The sequence below is a fragment of the Daphnia pulicaria genome, chromosome 7 (genome assembly GCF_021234035.1).
Source record: "Daphnia pulicaria isolate SC F1-1A chromosome 7, SC_F0-13Bv2, whole genome shotgun sequence".
In the NCBI taxonomy this organism is placed as follows: domain Eukaryota; kingdom Metazoa; phylum Arthropoda; class Branchiopoda; order Diplostraca; family Daphniidae; genus Daphnia; species Daphnia pulicaria.
In genome coordinates, this window is record NC_060919.1 from 16,895,417 (window position 1) to 16,911,889 (window position 16,473).

The 16,473-nt window shown below is 42.7% G+C and overlaps 3 protein-coding genes and 1 long non-coding RNA gene across 8 annotated transcripts; 2 read left to right on the top strand and 2 right to left on the bottom strand.

The window, feature by feature from the left end:
• The first annotated feature begins 246 nt into the window (after positions 1-246).
• LOC124348800 (carnosine N-methyltransferase-like) lies at positions 247-1,300 on the top strand. The gene is made up of 5 exons (XM_046799073.1): positions 247-326; positions 399-597; positions 668-828; positions 897-1,037; positions 1,096-1,300. Exons 1-5 carry the CDS (start codon positions 247-249, stop codon positions 1,298-1,300), a joined length of 786 nt encoding a protein of 261 aa, XP_046655029.1.
• Positions 1,301-1,350: 50 nt separating this feature from the next.
• Positions 1,351-2,276, bottom strand: LOC124349191. The gene is made up of 2 exons (XR_006920207.1): positions 1,852-2,276; positions 1,351-1,785 (listed from the first exon to the last, which is right to left on the bottom strand). It is a non-coding gene; the product is annotated as an uncharacterized LOC124349191 (long non-coding RNA).
• An 85-nt stretch (positions 2,277-2,361) lies between these two features.
• Positions 2,362-13,993, top strand: LOC124348863 (transcription factor CP2-like). Of its 5 annotated transcripts, none has more exons than XM_046799212.1 (14): positions 2,362-2,533; positions 3,757-5,228; positions 5,791-5,869; positions 6,393-6,537; positions 10,506-10,580; positions 10,677-11,093; positions 11,268-11,412; positions 11,483-11,848; positions 11,932-12,042; positions 12,105-12,271; positions 12,343-12,421; positions 12,488-12,723; positions 12,797-13,041; positions 13,113-13,993. In XM_046799212.1, the coding sequence occupies exons 2-14, from the start codon at positions 4,401-4,403 to the stop codon at positions 13,163-13,165; spliced, it is 2,946 nt and encodes a 981-aa protein (XP_046655168.1). In that variant the 5' UTR covers positions 2,362-2,533; positions 3,757-4,400; the 3' UTR covers positions 13,166-13,993. The 5 variants fall into 5 exon arrangements, with proteins under 5 accessions (XP_046655168.1, XP_046655170.1, XP_046655169.1 ...); XM_046799214.1 differs by having other exon boundaries at positions 2,363-2,533; positions 10,677-11,075; XM_046799213.1 differs by lacking the exon at positions 2,362-2,533 and adding an exon at positions 2,890-3,314.
• Positions 13,994-14,270: 277 nt separating this feature from the next.
• On the bottom strand, positions 14,271-16,390 carry LOC124348998 (26S proteasome regulatory subunit 4). The gene is made up of 6 exons (XM_046799458.1): positions 16,228-16,390; positions 15,625-15,914; positions 15,421-15,562; positions 15,012-15,362; positions 14,754-14,951; positions 14,271-14,692 (listed from the first exon to the last, which is right to left on the bottom strand). The coding sequence occupies exons 1-6, from the start codon at positions 16,228-16,230 to the stop codon at positions 14,348-14,350; spliced, it is 1,329 nt and encodes a 442-aa protein (XP_046655414.1). The 5' UTR covers positions 16,231-16,390; the 3' UTR covers positions 14,271-14,347.
• Positions 16,391-16,473: the final 83 nt, after the last annotated feature.

The following is a 16,473-nucleotide window of genomic DNA, read 5'->3' on the forward strand; positions in this document are numbered from 1 at the left end:
ATTATCGTGTTCTTCATTTTGATTTATTTTCTGATTTTTAAAAATAAAATAAAAATGAGATAAAAAAAGATACAGACAATGAAATGACGATGTGACAACGTTGAGCAGATTTTTCGACTGCTCTGGAAATTTACTTGAAAAGGTTGAAAAACTTTTTTAAATAGATGAGGAATAACAGAGTTTCTTGGTTGAATTTTAAGATATTTATTGTCATAATAACACGAATAGGATAGGTCATCGTTCAAAATGGGGAACAACGGACCTACTGACGATGTTGAAGAGAAAGAACACTTTCAGAGAATCGTTAACGCTTTCCGTTATTACAGGTTCGATAGACCTACACTACTACTACACTCCTACAGTGGTTTATTTTCGCGGTTGACATGTTTTCATCCTAGGTCTTTTTCGTTGCAACGCTTAGCCACTTCAGAAGCTTACGTCTCGTCTCTCCCCAGCCACCATCAAACTTTACTCACTAGCTATCGTTCTCACTTGGAAGACATTAGGACTTGTGTAGAGCACAACTACGAAATCATCAAACTTATCACGGCAGATGTTGCTACGCTGTTTGAAAATGTCAAACATGATGCTGGTCAAGTATGTTTTCCTTAAAATAAATAATTGGCTTTCGATTTATTTCTTTTGCAAAACGTCTGATGTTACGCAGGTCAAGTCCAAGGTTCATCCAACCATGAGTGATATGGAAAAGGTCCAATCTACGCTGAAGCAAATTGTAAGGGACTGGAGTAAAGATGGGGAGGAAGAAAGGTCTGCGTGCTATAACCCCATTATTGAAGAAATTGAATTAAATTTCCCACCTGCTCAGAGGTTACTATCATATTATTACAGACTTTTAGTTGAAACAAGTTTTTATTAATAATTATTTCCATTTGCAGGCCCTCGGAACAAGTACAAATTTTGGTTCCCGGTGCAGGACTTGGACGACTGGCGTTTGAGATAGCCAAAAGAGGTTACAGCTGTCAAGGCAATGAGTTCAGTCTCTTCATGCTGTTCGCCTCCAACTTCGTCTTGAACAAGTAGGGATGATCAACAGGATCTTTATGCATTTTGTGTTTACGCTTTTTTCCCTCTTAGATGTCAGGGGGTCGAGACTTTTCGTGTTTATCCATGGACGCAACAGTTCGTCAATACTTTATCAGCTGCTGACGTAACCAGAGGGTCTTCCTTCCCTGATCTTGATCCATCATCACTCCCACGCCATGCTCAGTTTTCCATGGCAGCGGGCGATTTCCTCGAAGTAGACGTCAATCGTTGTCCCCATTTCATTAAAAATATCTGATAATCATTATCATGATTTTATTCTAGGTTTATACAGAAGCAAGCACATGGGACTGTATAGCTACGTGTTTCTTTATAGATTGCGCCAACAACATCGTCAGCTTCATCGAAACTATTTACAAAATACTCAAGAGCGGTTTGTTTCCAAAAAATTTCAATCAAGCGCAATCCATCATGCTAATTTAATTATTGGATTTTCAACAGGTGGCGTTTGGATCAATTTAGGGCCGTTGCTCTACCATTATTCGGACATCCCTGGCGAAAATTCCATCGAGCCAACCTACGAAATGGTTAGAGAAATCGTGCAAGGGATAGGCTTTGTAATTGAGGTAATTCTGCATAAAATCGAATTCATTGTTTTCGTATATAAACTTTTCATTTTGATTCGGCAGAAAGAGCGAACTGGGGTGAAAACCACCTACTCTCAAAACGTCCGCTCCATGCTCAAATACGAATACGATAGTGTCTTTTTCGTCTGTCGGAAGCCTTGAAAAAAAAATTTAAATTGGTTGATATTACGTTTCGACCAATACCAAGAGAACGAACTTGTACCTGTGTGTGGCGAATATGTTTAACTTTTTTTTTTTAAATAAACCATACCAGGTTTTTTTTACATGGTCTTTCATAGCTGGATGTTTGAGAGTTTCATTTCAGTGGGTGTAAATCTTAATATTGTAGATCTGATCTCATAAGTATTCGTAGCCATCACGTGACTTTTCTCCGGATGTCTGTCGTTGGCTGTTTTGTCTGAATATCACACAGGAAGTTGTTGGTCTTTTGTTGCAAACAGAAGGCGAGTCTGTTCCACTTTTCATCTCCACATGTGTTTCTTACTTCTCATATCGCGAGAGTGGTTCATACGCACCAACTGTATGACGCAATTGTTTTCATTCATCGATTGGAAAACGCCTTTTTTTGATTAAGTAAGTAATTAAAAAAAAGATTTTTTCATTCTTTAAAGTTACAGATTCATAATTTAAAAGATTACACAATCTAGAGTTAGAAAAACGAATTGGAAACATTGTATTTCTAAGTTTTTGTGAAGCCAACCCTATGAAAGTGGCAACGTTGTTGACATGGAGCAGTTTCGCTTAGAACGAAGGCCGTGCATTTATTCCTTCCCGTTTGCGCGGGTCTGCTGGTCTCGATAAGTCACACGATCTTATTCGATCTTTTCAGTTATTCTCCAGCATCACCAGTTAATGTTCTCTGATTGAAAACTCGACGGAAAACGGTAAGAATTTTCTCGCCATTTAAGATAAAATCAAGTTGGCTTTAGGCAAGTTGTATGCACACGATGTTTTGGTCGTCGGCCATTATGTCTGCTACTGCTTGGAATTCGTTATGTAGCCGTAGTTAAACGTGAAACAACATATGGTGGAATCAGCGTCATAATTTCCAACCAACATATAAACTGGTGGCGAAAAAAACATTTCCAGGAAAAAGATGGCTCCCATTCGATCTCGGCGTGTGTTTGGAATATCTCCGTAAGAGCCTTAGCAACAAGCTCGTGTGTTGTTTTCGAAAAATATCCCTAAAAAGAACAAAAGTTAAATGAAAAAGGAAAAAAAAAGCAGGTAGAAGAACTTTAAAAAAAAAAAGAAGTAAAGCTTGAGGGAAGACCAAAGTGGGGGGGACCAGACTTTTTGTTTTGTTTATTCCAATCGACCCCGTCGCGAGCATGAGAGTTTGTTTCTAGACAACCATCGATTTCGACAGCAGCAGCAACTTTCGAAAAGACAAAACAAAGAAAAACGTTTCCAAGTCAGCCAGAGAGAGAGGGATATCGAATGGATAGTCATCGAAAATGGACTCTTTTTCTTCGTCTGGGGTCAGATGACGTGTGCTGATTACTTGACAAAGAAGAGCCACCTCCCCCATTGTTAACCGATAATATATGCAGTTGTAGTAGCTTGTATCGTTGATTCTCTAACCTAAAGGTGTCGACAAAAATTTATTCCACATGTAGTTGGTCGATTCCCACATTCGGACGCTGGTTCGTTCGACTCCCAAAGGTAAAGTTACAGGCCCATTAGATTATATTATTTCAGTGATTATCTAAATGGTCATTTTCAACAGACCTTGGAATAAAGTTTGATTCATTTGTCAAGGAAATGATCTACTCTCAATAGTCTTAATGTTACGCAATTTTTATTCAAATTTGACGTCCATCTCCTCAAGGAACTTTCACGTTTGACCACGCCATAAAAAAAACCTCGTCGTATCAGCCCGTCTCTTGGTACGAAGATGCCGCAGGCATTAGGGAAACCCTCTAGTCCCTTGATTTAACCTCCCACTCTGAAAGTTATTGTGTGTGTATTGTTGTTTGGGTCAGCTGTTGCTATCCAGCACCACACGATTATTGTTTGTCACTGTAATCAATCGTCGTGGTCGAGATAATTGCAAATTTGTAGCCATTTTGTGTTGATATTTATTCACATCTTGTTTATTTTACAGATTATCTCTCGACCAAAAGATAAGAGACGTTTTGGATTGGATCCAGCAAGGAAATTTCGCACTCCCCTTTTCCCTCCTCCCCCCTTTCTTTTAAAACAAAACGACACAACTTATCTCTTTTTGTCGTTGTTGTTTTTTGTGTCGATAATTTTTCCTCTTTGGTCAACGAAAATTTGGATCAACACGCCGCAAGTGTGTGGCTTGAGAATCCGGCAAAAGTGTAAAATCCGGCCGTGATGTGCGGTTCTTCTGCGGGGCAGAGTTGTTGTGCGAACGCCGTCGAAGGCGACGTCGACGACACGCCGGATGTTCAGGACTCGCGGCCTCGCGGGCTAACCACCCACAGCCGCTGGGCCGCCCCTGAATTGCCCTTCCGTCCTGGCGCTATCAGCTCATTCGCCTTTATCGTCTCTTTCTATTCGACTTCTCCATCCTAAGCTTCTAGCAGCACTACTTTGAAGCCCCTCCTCCCGTTTTGCGTCGTCTTTTGGGCCGGAACGGACGGAAGAAGAAGAGGGGAACAAAAGAAAACTGGAGAAATATGTGCCGTAAAAACAGTTGGACAAAGTGAAGTGAATTTTTGTACAAAAAATCTTATTTTTTTCGGTCTGGGAACGTGTTCAGCATCCATTCCACGTCACACCATGCCTAGACGTGTTTCATCCGCATCCAGCAGCTTGCACGCCATGGGTTCATCCGCCGTGCCTGGTGGTGGATCGACGCACAGCGGTGGAGGGGGAAGTAGCACCGCCACCAACAGCAGCAGTAGCAGCTTGCGAGGGGGTCCGCGACCGGCCAAATCGGCCAATTGCATCGCGCCCGCCTCGCCAAGCCCAGATTCATCCAGTGATAACGCTTCCGACAATTCGGATCTCTTTCAATGGACGACAACGGGAGTCGAGAGGCACTTGGCCCGAAGTGACAGCAGCAATTCGGCCATGTCGATGACGGCCAATTCACGTCTCTCTGGTCTGTCACAGAGCGGCGGAGGCAACAGCCAAACTGGCGGCACTTCGTCAACGGCTTCGATGACGGCCTCGAGGAAGAGGAAACTTTTGGAGCAATTTTTGCTGCCGGAGAATGCGGCCAATTCGAGTGGCAACAACACTATATCGCTGTCAGATATGCGCAACATGGGACTGGTCGGACAGGCTCGTCCGTCGGCTTCCATCCAGCCAACGAATCACGCTGGTGTTCCCCCGGCGGTCGCTAGCGTTTCGGCTGTTGCCACGACTTCCTCCCGTACTTTAACCACCAGCAGTTCGACAGCCGTGGGCGGAATCAGCTTTTCTGCCGTTTCGAATTACGTTCCCAGTTTCTCCTTCTACCAGTCGCGCTCCTTCGGGCCGCCTTCCTGCTCAGGTGGTGGTAGCACCGAGAGCCTGTGCAGCAGCACAGCCGACTCGGCATGCGGACATCCGCCAGACCTTCCGGATGACGGCAACTTGGCCACTCCAGCACCTCCAGTCGACGTGAGTTTCATCCGTTTTTTCGTTATTTTACGTCAAATCATCTGCCCGTTCGCCCTTGAAGGCAATTGCCGCCATTGTTGTCGGCCTGATGAGATTACTAAACCAAATTTTGACAAAACCTACAGAAAACACACTGCGTCGTTTGTTGTTGGCTAAATGATTCACGGCGATCCGGTTCGTGATGCCTGGTTTTATTTACCAAGTTCAATGTATACGACTTGACGCGTCAGAGTTTCTTTCATTCGTCCTTGGTGGGTGTGTTGGTGGCATTGGTAATTTTAATCCACGATTCAACCGAGTCCCGAATGCTTATCGTGTATTTTAACTAATGAAAAGGATTATCGTCTGTCGAAAGAGGTGTAGACTGTTGGCCAACGACACCCTGATAAAGAGTTGTGCGATAAAAAAGGGATTTGAATAAGATAAAATTCAGTTTTTAGAGAATGTTGAAACTATTGAAAAAGTTAAAAAAAAAAAAAAAAAAAAAAAAAAAAAAAAAAAAAACTAAACAAAAAGCACAAAAATGAATTAATCTGACTGTTTGTTTGTTGCTGCTGCGCAGGTGCACGCCTCGGACGTGATGGAAATTCGGAACCGCTCCAGCGCTTCTTGTCGCGATACGCCGCCACTGCACATCTCAGGTGATTATTAACCTCTCTGGCATTTCTCCCACCGTTCTCCCACCCTACCTTTTATTTTATTGGTCGTACCTGTTTTGCTTTACTAAATCACACATTGGGGATGTGTGTGAGTACCAGTCGAGAGTGGGCACCATCAAATTCTGAGAAATGAGAAGGAAAAATAGTCGAATCGTGTCTTGTTTGTTCTATGAGGGAACTTCTAGACTTTCCAACTGAAAAACTGTTAAAAATGTGTGTTTAGAAATTTGAAATGGCGCCAACATTAAAATCGTGGCGTTGTTAGGTGACAAGTCCGACGGTCTAAAACTATTATTGGATTTTAAGTCATCTTCTGTTTTTGGGAAAAAATAAATTGCTGCAAAGAATTTGATGAGTAAGTGAAATCCGGTTCCGGTTAGGATTCCAATTTCAAATGTATTGATGATTGGAATAGAAATGTATGGTTGGATTCGTTATTTCTGGTGGTTAATTAATAGTTTCAACTTGTTTGATTTGTTATTTTTGGCTTTTGCGTAATTTTCAGGCGACCGCCATTACCATTCGACTTCAATTAACAACAGAGTGGCCGGCTGGAGACTGGAAGATATAGACGACAACCTAGCGGCGGATTTCGACGGCAGCTTGTCTGGCCTGGGGGTTGATCTCAGCGTCGCATCGTACAACATGAGGTCAGTTGAGTAAATGAGTTAACGAGTCCCTTCTCTTAGTGTGGGAGAATTTAGAGAGTAAGAGAATTGATAGTCCGTGCAGATAAACCTCTTCATTAGATAAAGAAGAGACCCCCCTGTTACTATCAGAAACTGATCTCACAAGGAACACATGAGCCGACGCTGTGTCTTTAATCTTTATACACTTCTCACGATAATAAGTTTCGGTCGATTGACGTAAAAAGCGCCACTGGAATCTTTGAGAAACAGCGGAGATGGTTGTATTTTTGGTCCGTATTTTTGAACTAATGAATTTGATCGTCGATGATGATCACGTCGCATATTTTTTCGGTTTCAAAATTGAAGGGGTTATGATTCGACACGATCAGACTCCTTTGGCAGCATTTTAAGGGGGCGGACAAGAGGAAGTTGGGGTTTCTCTTTTAAATAAGTAGATGAATAACAAATGAAGCCATTGACTGAACAACCAAACTGTTGAATCTTTTCTAAAGTTGTGAATTTTGAAGAGTTTTTTCTTTTGAGCGAGTAGGGGTAGGAAAGAGGAGAAAGGCGTTGTCTTTTATTCATTGTGGGTCCTACCATCCTGTATATCCTCCGAGGGTTTTTATTTTAGTATCCCCGCAAAGATGACGCCCTTTAATATTCTTTGAGTTTCTTCACTTTAATGAGCCACTAATGAGATGTTGACTTGAAGGGGCAGAATCATCATTTGAAACTCAGAAAAAATAAAGTCCGATCTCCGTTCGTAGAGCGCCGACCATCTTTCCCCCTTCGACCAATTTTGTTTTTGTTTTTTTATTATTTTCGCTTCCGTAATGAGCCGAATTGAAATGGAGACGGCCGACAGGGATTAGTATGGCCCCCGAAAAAAGAAAGGGAGGTTTATTATCCAGTTCGTGTCATCTTCTTTTTTTTCTCTTCACAAGTTTCCAGTTATTGTTGTGACCATATCTTATTCGTTTTTGTCGTTCCTTGTTTCTTTCCTGTCTCTGGTAATGAGAAGACTTGTCGGACATTTTGTCGCTTTTGCATTTGCTTTTGTTTGGTTTTTTTTCGCTCGTTTCGATTCGTTTCCTTGCGCTAATTGAAGCCGGACCCTAATGATTTCAAGTTGAGGAAGCTACTACTACCGACTTCCTCCCTCACGCAGGGTGAACCTATGCATGAAACCCACATGCGTTCAATGGCGGAAGAGAAAAAGAGACAAAACAACTAAAAATCACTCGATCAAAACCATAAAGAAAAAAAAAATTGAAAATGAATTTTTGTTTCTCTTCCTAGTTGGTAACGGGTGATCCCGACCGGAAACGTATAAAAACTAAAAAGCCCCACAAATGAGGGATATTTGTGTTCTGTTAAGAGTTATTTTAATGGTGAACGGCCGGAGCTACCAAAAACTTATGATTTATCCAGAGCTTGTTATCGGCTGGCCGATTTCTTAATTGCGTCGGTCCCGCGCGCGCGCGCTCTCTCCGCCTATCGTCTTTCGAGCCAACCGACTGACTGACCTTTCCTTCTGTTTCCATTCCAATAAATTATTAATCTCGAAACAAAGGCACTCCGTTCGTTCAAAAAGGGAGATCCCGACTCATTAGAGATTTTTAGTTGTTTATCAAGTTTAGTTTTAAATGCTTCATCAGGAAGCTGCTGTGTGTCATTAGCCAATGATCAAACCTCCTTACTGCTTTTTTTTCTTTCGGGTCGGGGAAAACTTTCTCTCCGTCCATCTATAGTAGACATCTGAGTTAAATTCATGTTGTTTTTAACTCCAGATTTGGTTACCTAACGAATTTTCCATCAAGTATGCTGAGCGTATTTCTTCTTCTTTGTCATCTCATCTTCACTGTTGAATTCATAAAATCTCTTATCGAGAGAGATGACACAACAGTTGTCAGATTTCACGTTTGCACCGGATATCGCCGGACTTCCTTTTCTAAATCGTAGCCAGACATGGGGATTAATCACCTCGATCGCTACACCTTTCTGTAACGTTTCACGTGGTTTTTGTTCGATCTTCAATTCAAATGTTATGCAATCTAACAATCTACTTTTTGTTTGGCTCATGTATAATGAAGACGTTTTAAACGATTCAATTTTATTTCGAAAAAATAATCCTAATTGGATAGTGGGTCTTCCCCCTCCTATTTTCCTCCCTCAAATACTGCCAATCAACAGGTGATGGCTTACGTCGATAAGACTTACAGTGCCGAAAAAAAAACAAAAAGTTTACCTTTCTTGACGAGTCGGATGTTGAAAAGGGGACGAGCTCATTTGCCCTTTTTTTTCTTCTTCTTCCTCTTTCATCCACCTTTTTGTTTTGATGTAGTTGTGTAGTAGTGTGTGGCAAGGGGGGGAAAGAGTCTCAGAGTCATTTAGAATTGTCTGTTAGTCTTTACCTGACTTCCGAACGTGCCTGACCACATCGTTCGCTCCGCCCGGTTCGCTTGCACCACATTTCGACAGATTTTCTTATAAACGTAATCGAAACATTATTCGGTGGAAATTCAAGGCGCCAACACATTGTTTCATTCCCAATGAAGCAGTGAATGGATTTTTTTTTTTTAGAAATTCGAGTGTGAAACGTCGAGTATCGTGTTGATTTGATTGCGCAAGATATTGATCAAAAGAGGAGTGATTGCGGTTTCAATTGTGGCTCCGCTACCTTCACCCTACCCGCCGGTGGCCCCTATGCCGTGCGGGCCGCCCGGTTCTTTAACGTCTTCCTTCACATCGTCATCGGCCGGCGTTGGACTGGCTGGAAACAGCGCTAGCAGCAGTACGGCAGGGCCGCTGCACCATTACGCACCTTACCACCACGTTCATCACGTGGCCGACGGTGGGGCTGGTGGTGGTGCTGCTCCTCTTTGTGGCACTTCTTCGACGTTGGTGAATTCTTCGTCGGGCTCAGGAATCATTTGCGGCAGCAGCAATTCCCCGTCTCCTTATTCCTCCTCTTCATCGCCCCACCATTACTCGGGTCACACGTCAGTAGCCGTGGCAGCCGCTGCCGCCGCCGCTGCGGCCGCAGCTTACCACCACCACCATCATCACCATTTCGCCTCGTCCGGTTCGGCCTATCATCCTTACTCGTACAATTACAGCAGCAACGGCAACAGTAGTAACAGCACCGCTGGATCGGCTGTTACCAACGGCCATCATCCGACGTCGTCCGCTTGTTCTACAGCGTATGCTCACTATCCAGCACCCTCATCGTCCCCGTCGGCTTTGGAGTTGACACGTCGCAAAATGATCTCACGCTCGAGTCCCGTCTCGACCTCGTGGAGGTCCAACTCGCCATCTCCATGGGAAATGGAAGGGTATAAAAAGCGCGACATATTCTTCTTCTTGGTTGCTTATATTTTATTTGGAGGGAATTGAGAGCATTCGACTCACGTCATCGTTGAGCCATCGCCTTATCACAGTTTGCATACAAATGGAGCGATACAAACCGGTCGTAACTGCCTTTGAATGGTGGGGCTATAGAAAATAGTGAGAGAGGAGTAGACATCCAATTACTATCGCCTGGGCGAACGCAGCCCCAAGTCTCTTTTCTCGGTTCTTTTTATTTATTAATTTTTTTTCTGTTTTATTATTTTTGGCCACACTGCCATGTTGCCTCGTTGCGGACCTTTTTTCTTTCTTTATACATCCACTTGATTATGTGATGTATGGTTTTTAATTCCCGACCACGATCTCTGGTCTCTCCCGCTGCGTGTGTGGAACGCATGGGAAATGAAGCCCGTCTTATTCGGAATCACATGCTCCCCGCTCACTCTTGTCTTTCTCTCTTGAGGTCGAGCTGGATTTTGTCTCTTGATTTTTTTCCCGTCGAATTTTTAGAAATTAGTTTGTGTTAATATTAATATTTCCAATTGAGCATCACTTCTCAATTTTTCCTTAATGCCATCAATGAATTCAATACGCGGAGGGATTGGTTAATGATTATTCGTTTACTTTGTCTCGTGCAGTGAGGCCTTGCTGGCACTTCCAACGTTGACCGGATTCAAACAAGAGGCACCTTCACCTCCTAATGGAGAGCATGGGTTGGCACAAATTTCCTTGTTTACTTGTTTAATTCAATTTTTTTGTGGGGCATCAGTTGACTTTGCTTTTTCTTTTGTCATCATCTCACATGACAGAAGGGTTGGCACAAATCCATCGCCTCCGCAATCGACTGAAAGGGCTTCCAGTGAAGGTAGGACGGTGACGCATCTGACAGGTCACGGAGGCGATCAGAGCAGCTATTCGCACCCGTTCCAGCACATGTTGCACCAACATTCAGGTGGCTGGAGCGGACAGGACAACGGAACTGGAGGAAGTGGCACCGTTGGAGGAGGAGCCGGGCCCATCACGGGTGGTGTTGGCACGGGCAGTGCCTCTAGCCTAACGTCCTCTTCGTCCAACGAAGGCATGTCGTCTTCCGGAGGCATCCATCAGCAAGGCGGAAGCGGCTCCGCTGTCGTTGGAGCCAGCAACTACCACGGCGAGAAATACAAATACGATCGACTTAACGAGACGGACGCCAATGCCGACAACAGGTTGGATCCCAACCAACAGTACATACTCCATCCCTTACCTATTCTTGTGTTGTTTGTTTTATACGTGTCTTCACTTCTTCACCTTCGTCATCTCATCTCCAATTCATGAACGAATTCATCAAAATTTGAAAGTCATTCCATAATTCTGATTCTAATTGACCTGGATTCTTTTTTGTGGGGGGTGACATTCAGGTTCCAGTACGTGTTGGCTGCAGCCACGTCGATTGCCACTAAAGTCAACGAAGAGTCTTTGACTTATTTGAACCAGGGGCAACCCTATGAAATAAAAATGAAGAAATTGGGTGATTTGTCGAACTTTAGAGGGAAATTGCTCAGAGTGAGTTGTTGCTTTATTTAGTCCAATTCTCCTGAATAACTTGCTAATGTCTATTTCTTTAATTGATCAGAGCGTGGTGAGATTGTGTTTCCACGAGCGAAGGCTGCAGTACATGGAACGCGAGCAGATCGCCGCGTGGAGGATGTCGAGGCCTGGCGACCGTATCGTCGAGATTGACGTGCCCCTATCCTACGGCATTTACGAAGTCGTCCAGGACAATAGCAACTTGAACGTGGTTGAATTTGCCTGGGATCCCACCAAGGAAGTGGGCGTCTACATCAAAGTCAATTGCATCAGCACCGAATTCACGCCGAAGAAACACGGCGGCGAAAAAGGTGTTCCTTTCCGCATTCAGGTCGAAACCTACTCCCACGGTGACGGTGATGGCACCCCTAAACGTCTCCACGTTGCCGGCTGCCAGATCAAAGTGTTCAAGGTAAGCAACAGCAAATTATTGGTTGGATTTCATTAAGGCTAATTTTCATTCCAAATATTCGCTTTTTTATCTGGGAACTTTAGTTAAAAGGAGCAGATCGAAAACATAAGCAAGATCGAGAAAAGATCTACAAGCGGCCAATGGTTGAACAGGAGAAATATCAACCATCATGTGAATGCACCATATTGGCCGAGGTAAGACTTTGAATGTCTTCAAACTTTAATTTCATTATTAAATTGGATACTTGTTTGAATAGATACCACTCGAATTGGTCTATACGTCAGCGATTGTGCCAGTAGGCACAGCGACGAGCAATGGCAGCACCAGCGTCAACCAGGCCCCTCAACAAACTGTGGTTGCGACGACCGTGGTCACTCCACCGGCCGTTTTGGCCACCCGGACGTACAGTCCAACAGAATTACAGTGAGAAAACATTTGCGTTATATATTTTTAAACTTATTCCATGTGTTTAACAGTCCTGTTTTCTATCTCAGCAAATCGCAAAGTTTCACCAGTGATGGATGTCCTAGTGAGAGCCCTCTAGGCCACGAAACGGATAACGTTGAAAGTCCTGTAAGTTGTTTTTTCGTTACCAACTTGTTAGATCCTTTCAATGATTGTTTCCTTATTTTCCGAAAGACATCTTTGATCGGCAGTGGTAATAGTGCCGTTTACCAGTATTACCTCCAGCCCTTAAGCGCCGAAGCGAGCGCTCAACAGACGGCCCAATGGCTGCAGACCAACCGCTTCTCCAGCCAAGCCCGCACATTTTCTCGCTTTGCCGGAGCCGACATTCTAAGACTGACGCGCGATGACCTTATCCAGATTTGTGGAGTGGCCGATGGCATACGACTTTACAACGCCCTACACGCCAAGTAAGTAACGACAATTCTTTATCAGCTCTTTGACTACGGAAAATAATGTTTTCTCTCCTCCCATTTTCCACAGACCTTTAGCGCCGAGACTGACACTTTACTTGACGCAGGATCAAAGCCAAGTGTTTCACGCCATTTTCCTAGAGAACTTATCCTGCGTCGAGATAGCCAACAAGTTAGCCGGACTAGTGCAATTGTCATCCCAACACATTTTGGACGTCTACATTGAAGGACCTTGCGGAATCCATGTACATGTCACTGACGAAGTCGTGCAAAACATGAAGGATGAATCCATGTTTACTGTCGAATTACTACCTGGTAAGATTATAAAACGCGTTGTTGTTATTTGTGACACAATTGGTTATTCAATGAATCTCTTTCCTGTGCAGATCAAACTAGCGAACGTTATCGACTGCTGCTGAAATCGACTTCACCTCACTAGGCATTGGAATTATTACAAGAAATTGTGTAGCCAATTTAGCTACGCAAGGGAAGTTGACAAAAACACCAAACACCACAAACCGCAATTGTTATTTTTTTCTTGTTTGTTCATTTCATTTCTTCCCCCTGGCGTCATATAATTCTCCTACTATTGTTTAATTTACTTGATTAGCTAGAGCAAATCATGGTTGACAAGTTGTTGGTTTTTCCTTATTTCAGTGTCTCAGAAGTCTCCACGAAAATCATTTGCGAGGAGAATTTTTCGTTCATTTCCTACGCATTGTATAGGGGTTAACATCCCCTAAATCCCCCAAGTAAGTGCCTTTATTCAATGTCGTACTTGCCTGACTTTTGTCTTTATCTTGTGTTTATTCATTTGATCCCATCCCTTCCATGATCCATTTCTTTAACGGTTACGTGTATGTCTACATGCCCACACACACACACACAAGCAAACCAACACATTTTTACACAAACGCATGTGTCATTCCCGTTGTTCAGTAGCATTAAAAAAAAAAACATAAGAAAGATAAAACAACATATAACACAGTTCTCATAACTATTGTTCTCGCCAGCACTGTTGATTTCCCTCTTCCTTTTTTTCTTAATCACCTTGTTTTCTGTCTCACGGGGAAAGGGTTTAATCCTGACCATGATTGATTGATATAGTCGGAGCGGTTAATGATTTTTTCGTTGACTTGTAATACTTGTCTTACACTTCTCCCCTTTATCTTTTTTACGAAAAAAAATCTACTTTTTCTATGGGGTGGGTTTACCAAACAAATCTTTGCAAAGTAAAATAATAATACATGGCCAAGATCTCGTGTTATCTCCTTTTTGGAACTACCCAAAAGAAACAAGTTGACGTTTAGGGGTTAGTTTGTACACATGCCAGTGCGACATGTTTACCTTAATTTTCTCCCGTATCTTTTTATTGTGATATGTAACATTTCTTTTTTTTTTCCACCCCCTTTCTGAATGCCAGCCTATCGCTTAATTTCGGTAGTCGCACAATCTTTAAACTTGTCTCAGGAAAGAGCCCAGAAATACAAAATGCAGCAAAAATGAAAAGACCATACTAGTGGAAAACAAACAACAACAACCAATAATTTTGAAAACGCTCAAATCTTGTATGTATTCCAGTAATTCAATGGTACTTTTACCGTACAAACTCCAATCACAATTAGAGGTAAAGCCCTTCTGGTGTTCCTTCTTTCTTGCGGTAAAGAACGTTCTCTTTGGATTTCTTAAAATCCTCATTAGTTACCTTCATTCTCCGCTCCCTCAATGCCATCAACCCAGCTTCGGTGCAAATGGCTTTGATATCAGCTCCGGAAAGGTCGTCTTTAGACATGATCAAATCCTCCAAGTTGACATCTTCGGCTAACGTCATGCGACCAGTGTGAATCTGGAAGATACGTCTCTTGGTCTTCTCATCGGGTAGAGGAAATTCAATTTTTCTGTCGATACGACCGGGACGAATAAGAGCAGGATCCAAAGTCTCAATACGATTGGTAGCCATGACAACCTAACTCGAAAATATCTGTTTGAATTACCACTCTTCAAAAATGATTAGAAACAGATTTTACCTTGACGTCACCCCTAGAATCGAATCCGTCCAACTGGTTCAAAAGCTCCAACATGGTACGTTGAATTTCACGTTCACCTCCGGAATTTGAATCGTAACGCTTGGTACCAATGGCGTCGATTTCGTCGATGAAGACGATCGATGGAGAGTGTTCTTCGGCAACTCGAAAAAGTTCTCGAACCAATTTGGGACCATCACCCTAGTAAGCAGAATAAATAGTCACTCTTCTTCCCTTAAAAAAAAGTATGGTCCAATTTACAAGGTATTTCTGAATTAATTCCGATCCGACGACACGTAAGAAGGTGGCTGAGGTTTGGTTGGCAACGGCTTTAGCCAATAGCGTCTTGCCTGTACCCGGAGCTCCGTAAAGAATGACACCCTTGGGAGGCTTGATACCCATTTCTTCGTAGTATTCGGGGTGAGTGAGTGGTAGTTCAACAGACTCCTTGATTTCCTGGATCTGGGTGTCAAGACCACCAATGTCAGCGTAGGTTTCTTGTGGGGCTTTCTCAAGCTTCATGACGGTAACCATTGGGTCAGTATCGTCACTGAGAACGCCGACAATAGCATGGACCTTGTGATTCAGCAACACTGAACATCCAGGCTCCAACTGTAAAGAATATGCTTTCGTATTGTCAACAATATCACAACCATTAATTCATTTTTACCTGGTCTTTGTCCACAAAAGAGAGAATGCTAACGTAATGTTCGCTACCAACCGAAGTAGAAACGATAGCATGGGTATCGTCGATGATCTCTTCCAGAGTACCCACTGACATAGGTGTGCCTCTCAGATCATCAACTTTAGACCTATAGAAAAGATGAATCAGGTATCAAGCAATGCTTACAAATGTGACTGTTTATGTACTAACCTTTCTTCTTCATTACGTTCCTCTTGGGGTTTGAGCCTTTCCTGATTACGGATAAACTCTTCCTCCATCAACAAATAATCCTTTATCCTCTCCATCTTGAGCAACTTTAGACGACATCTTGTGTGTGGAGTTACTTGAGGAAGCTTGGTTGCGGCTTCTGGTCCCTTGACCTTCTTCCTTTTCTTTCCTACACGAGTGGGGATTGGAGGCTCATACTTCTTCTTCCTATCTTTGTCTTCTTTCTTGTCACCTCCAGCTCCTCCCCCTCCTGCTCCAGATTGGTTTTGACCCTAACATTAATTCAAAAGATTATTAATCTGGATTGTAATTATTACAAAATCGTTAAATTACTATTGCAGCAAGTTTCACTAAGCGTTTAGCCAGGACTAAAAGCAATGAAATCAAGTTTTTCAACATAATTTAGAATTAATAAATTCCCTTAGATTTCATTAGGGTAAACTTCTGGGTTAAATAATAGCCAAGTGGTAATATCTAATTAATTCTCTTTACATAAAGAAATAAAAGAAAACCGCAAACGTACACACTCGAAAATCAATGTAAGAAAACAGAATCAGACAAATTAGTTGTAGAGGCATTACTCACCATCCTTCCTGTATCTTACTCCACAGAGCAATATAGACTAATATGTAATATTGCTTTGTGTTTTATTTATTGTCAAAGAAAACCGAAAACTTAGTAATTTCGTGGACAGCCGAACCAGACACCGCAAAAGTCCAATGTCATGCAAGCTTCAAAGTGCTAAACAGCATCTAGAGACAAAGTGAAATTTCACCAACAAAATTTGATTTCTTTAGAATAATACATTACATATTTACAGATACTGTTAAT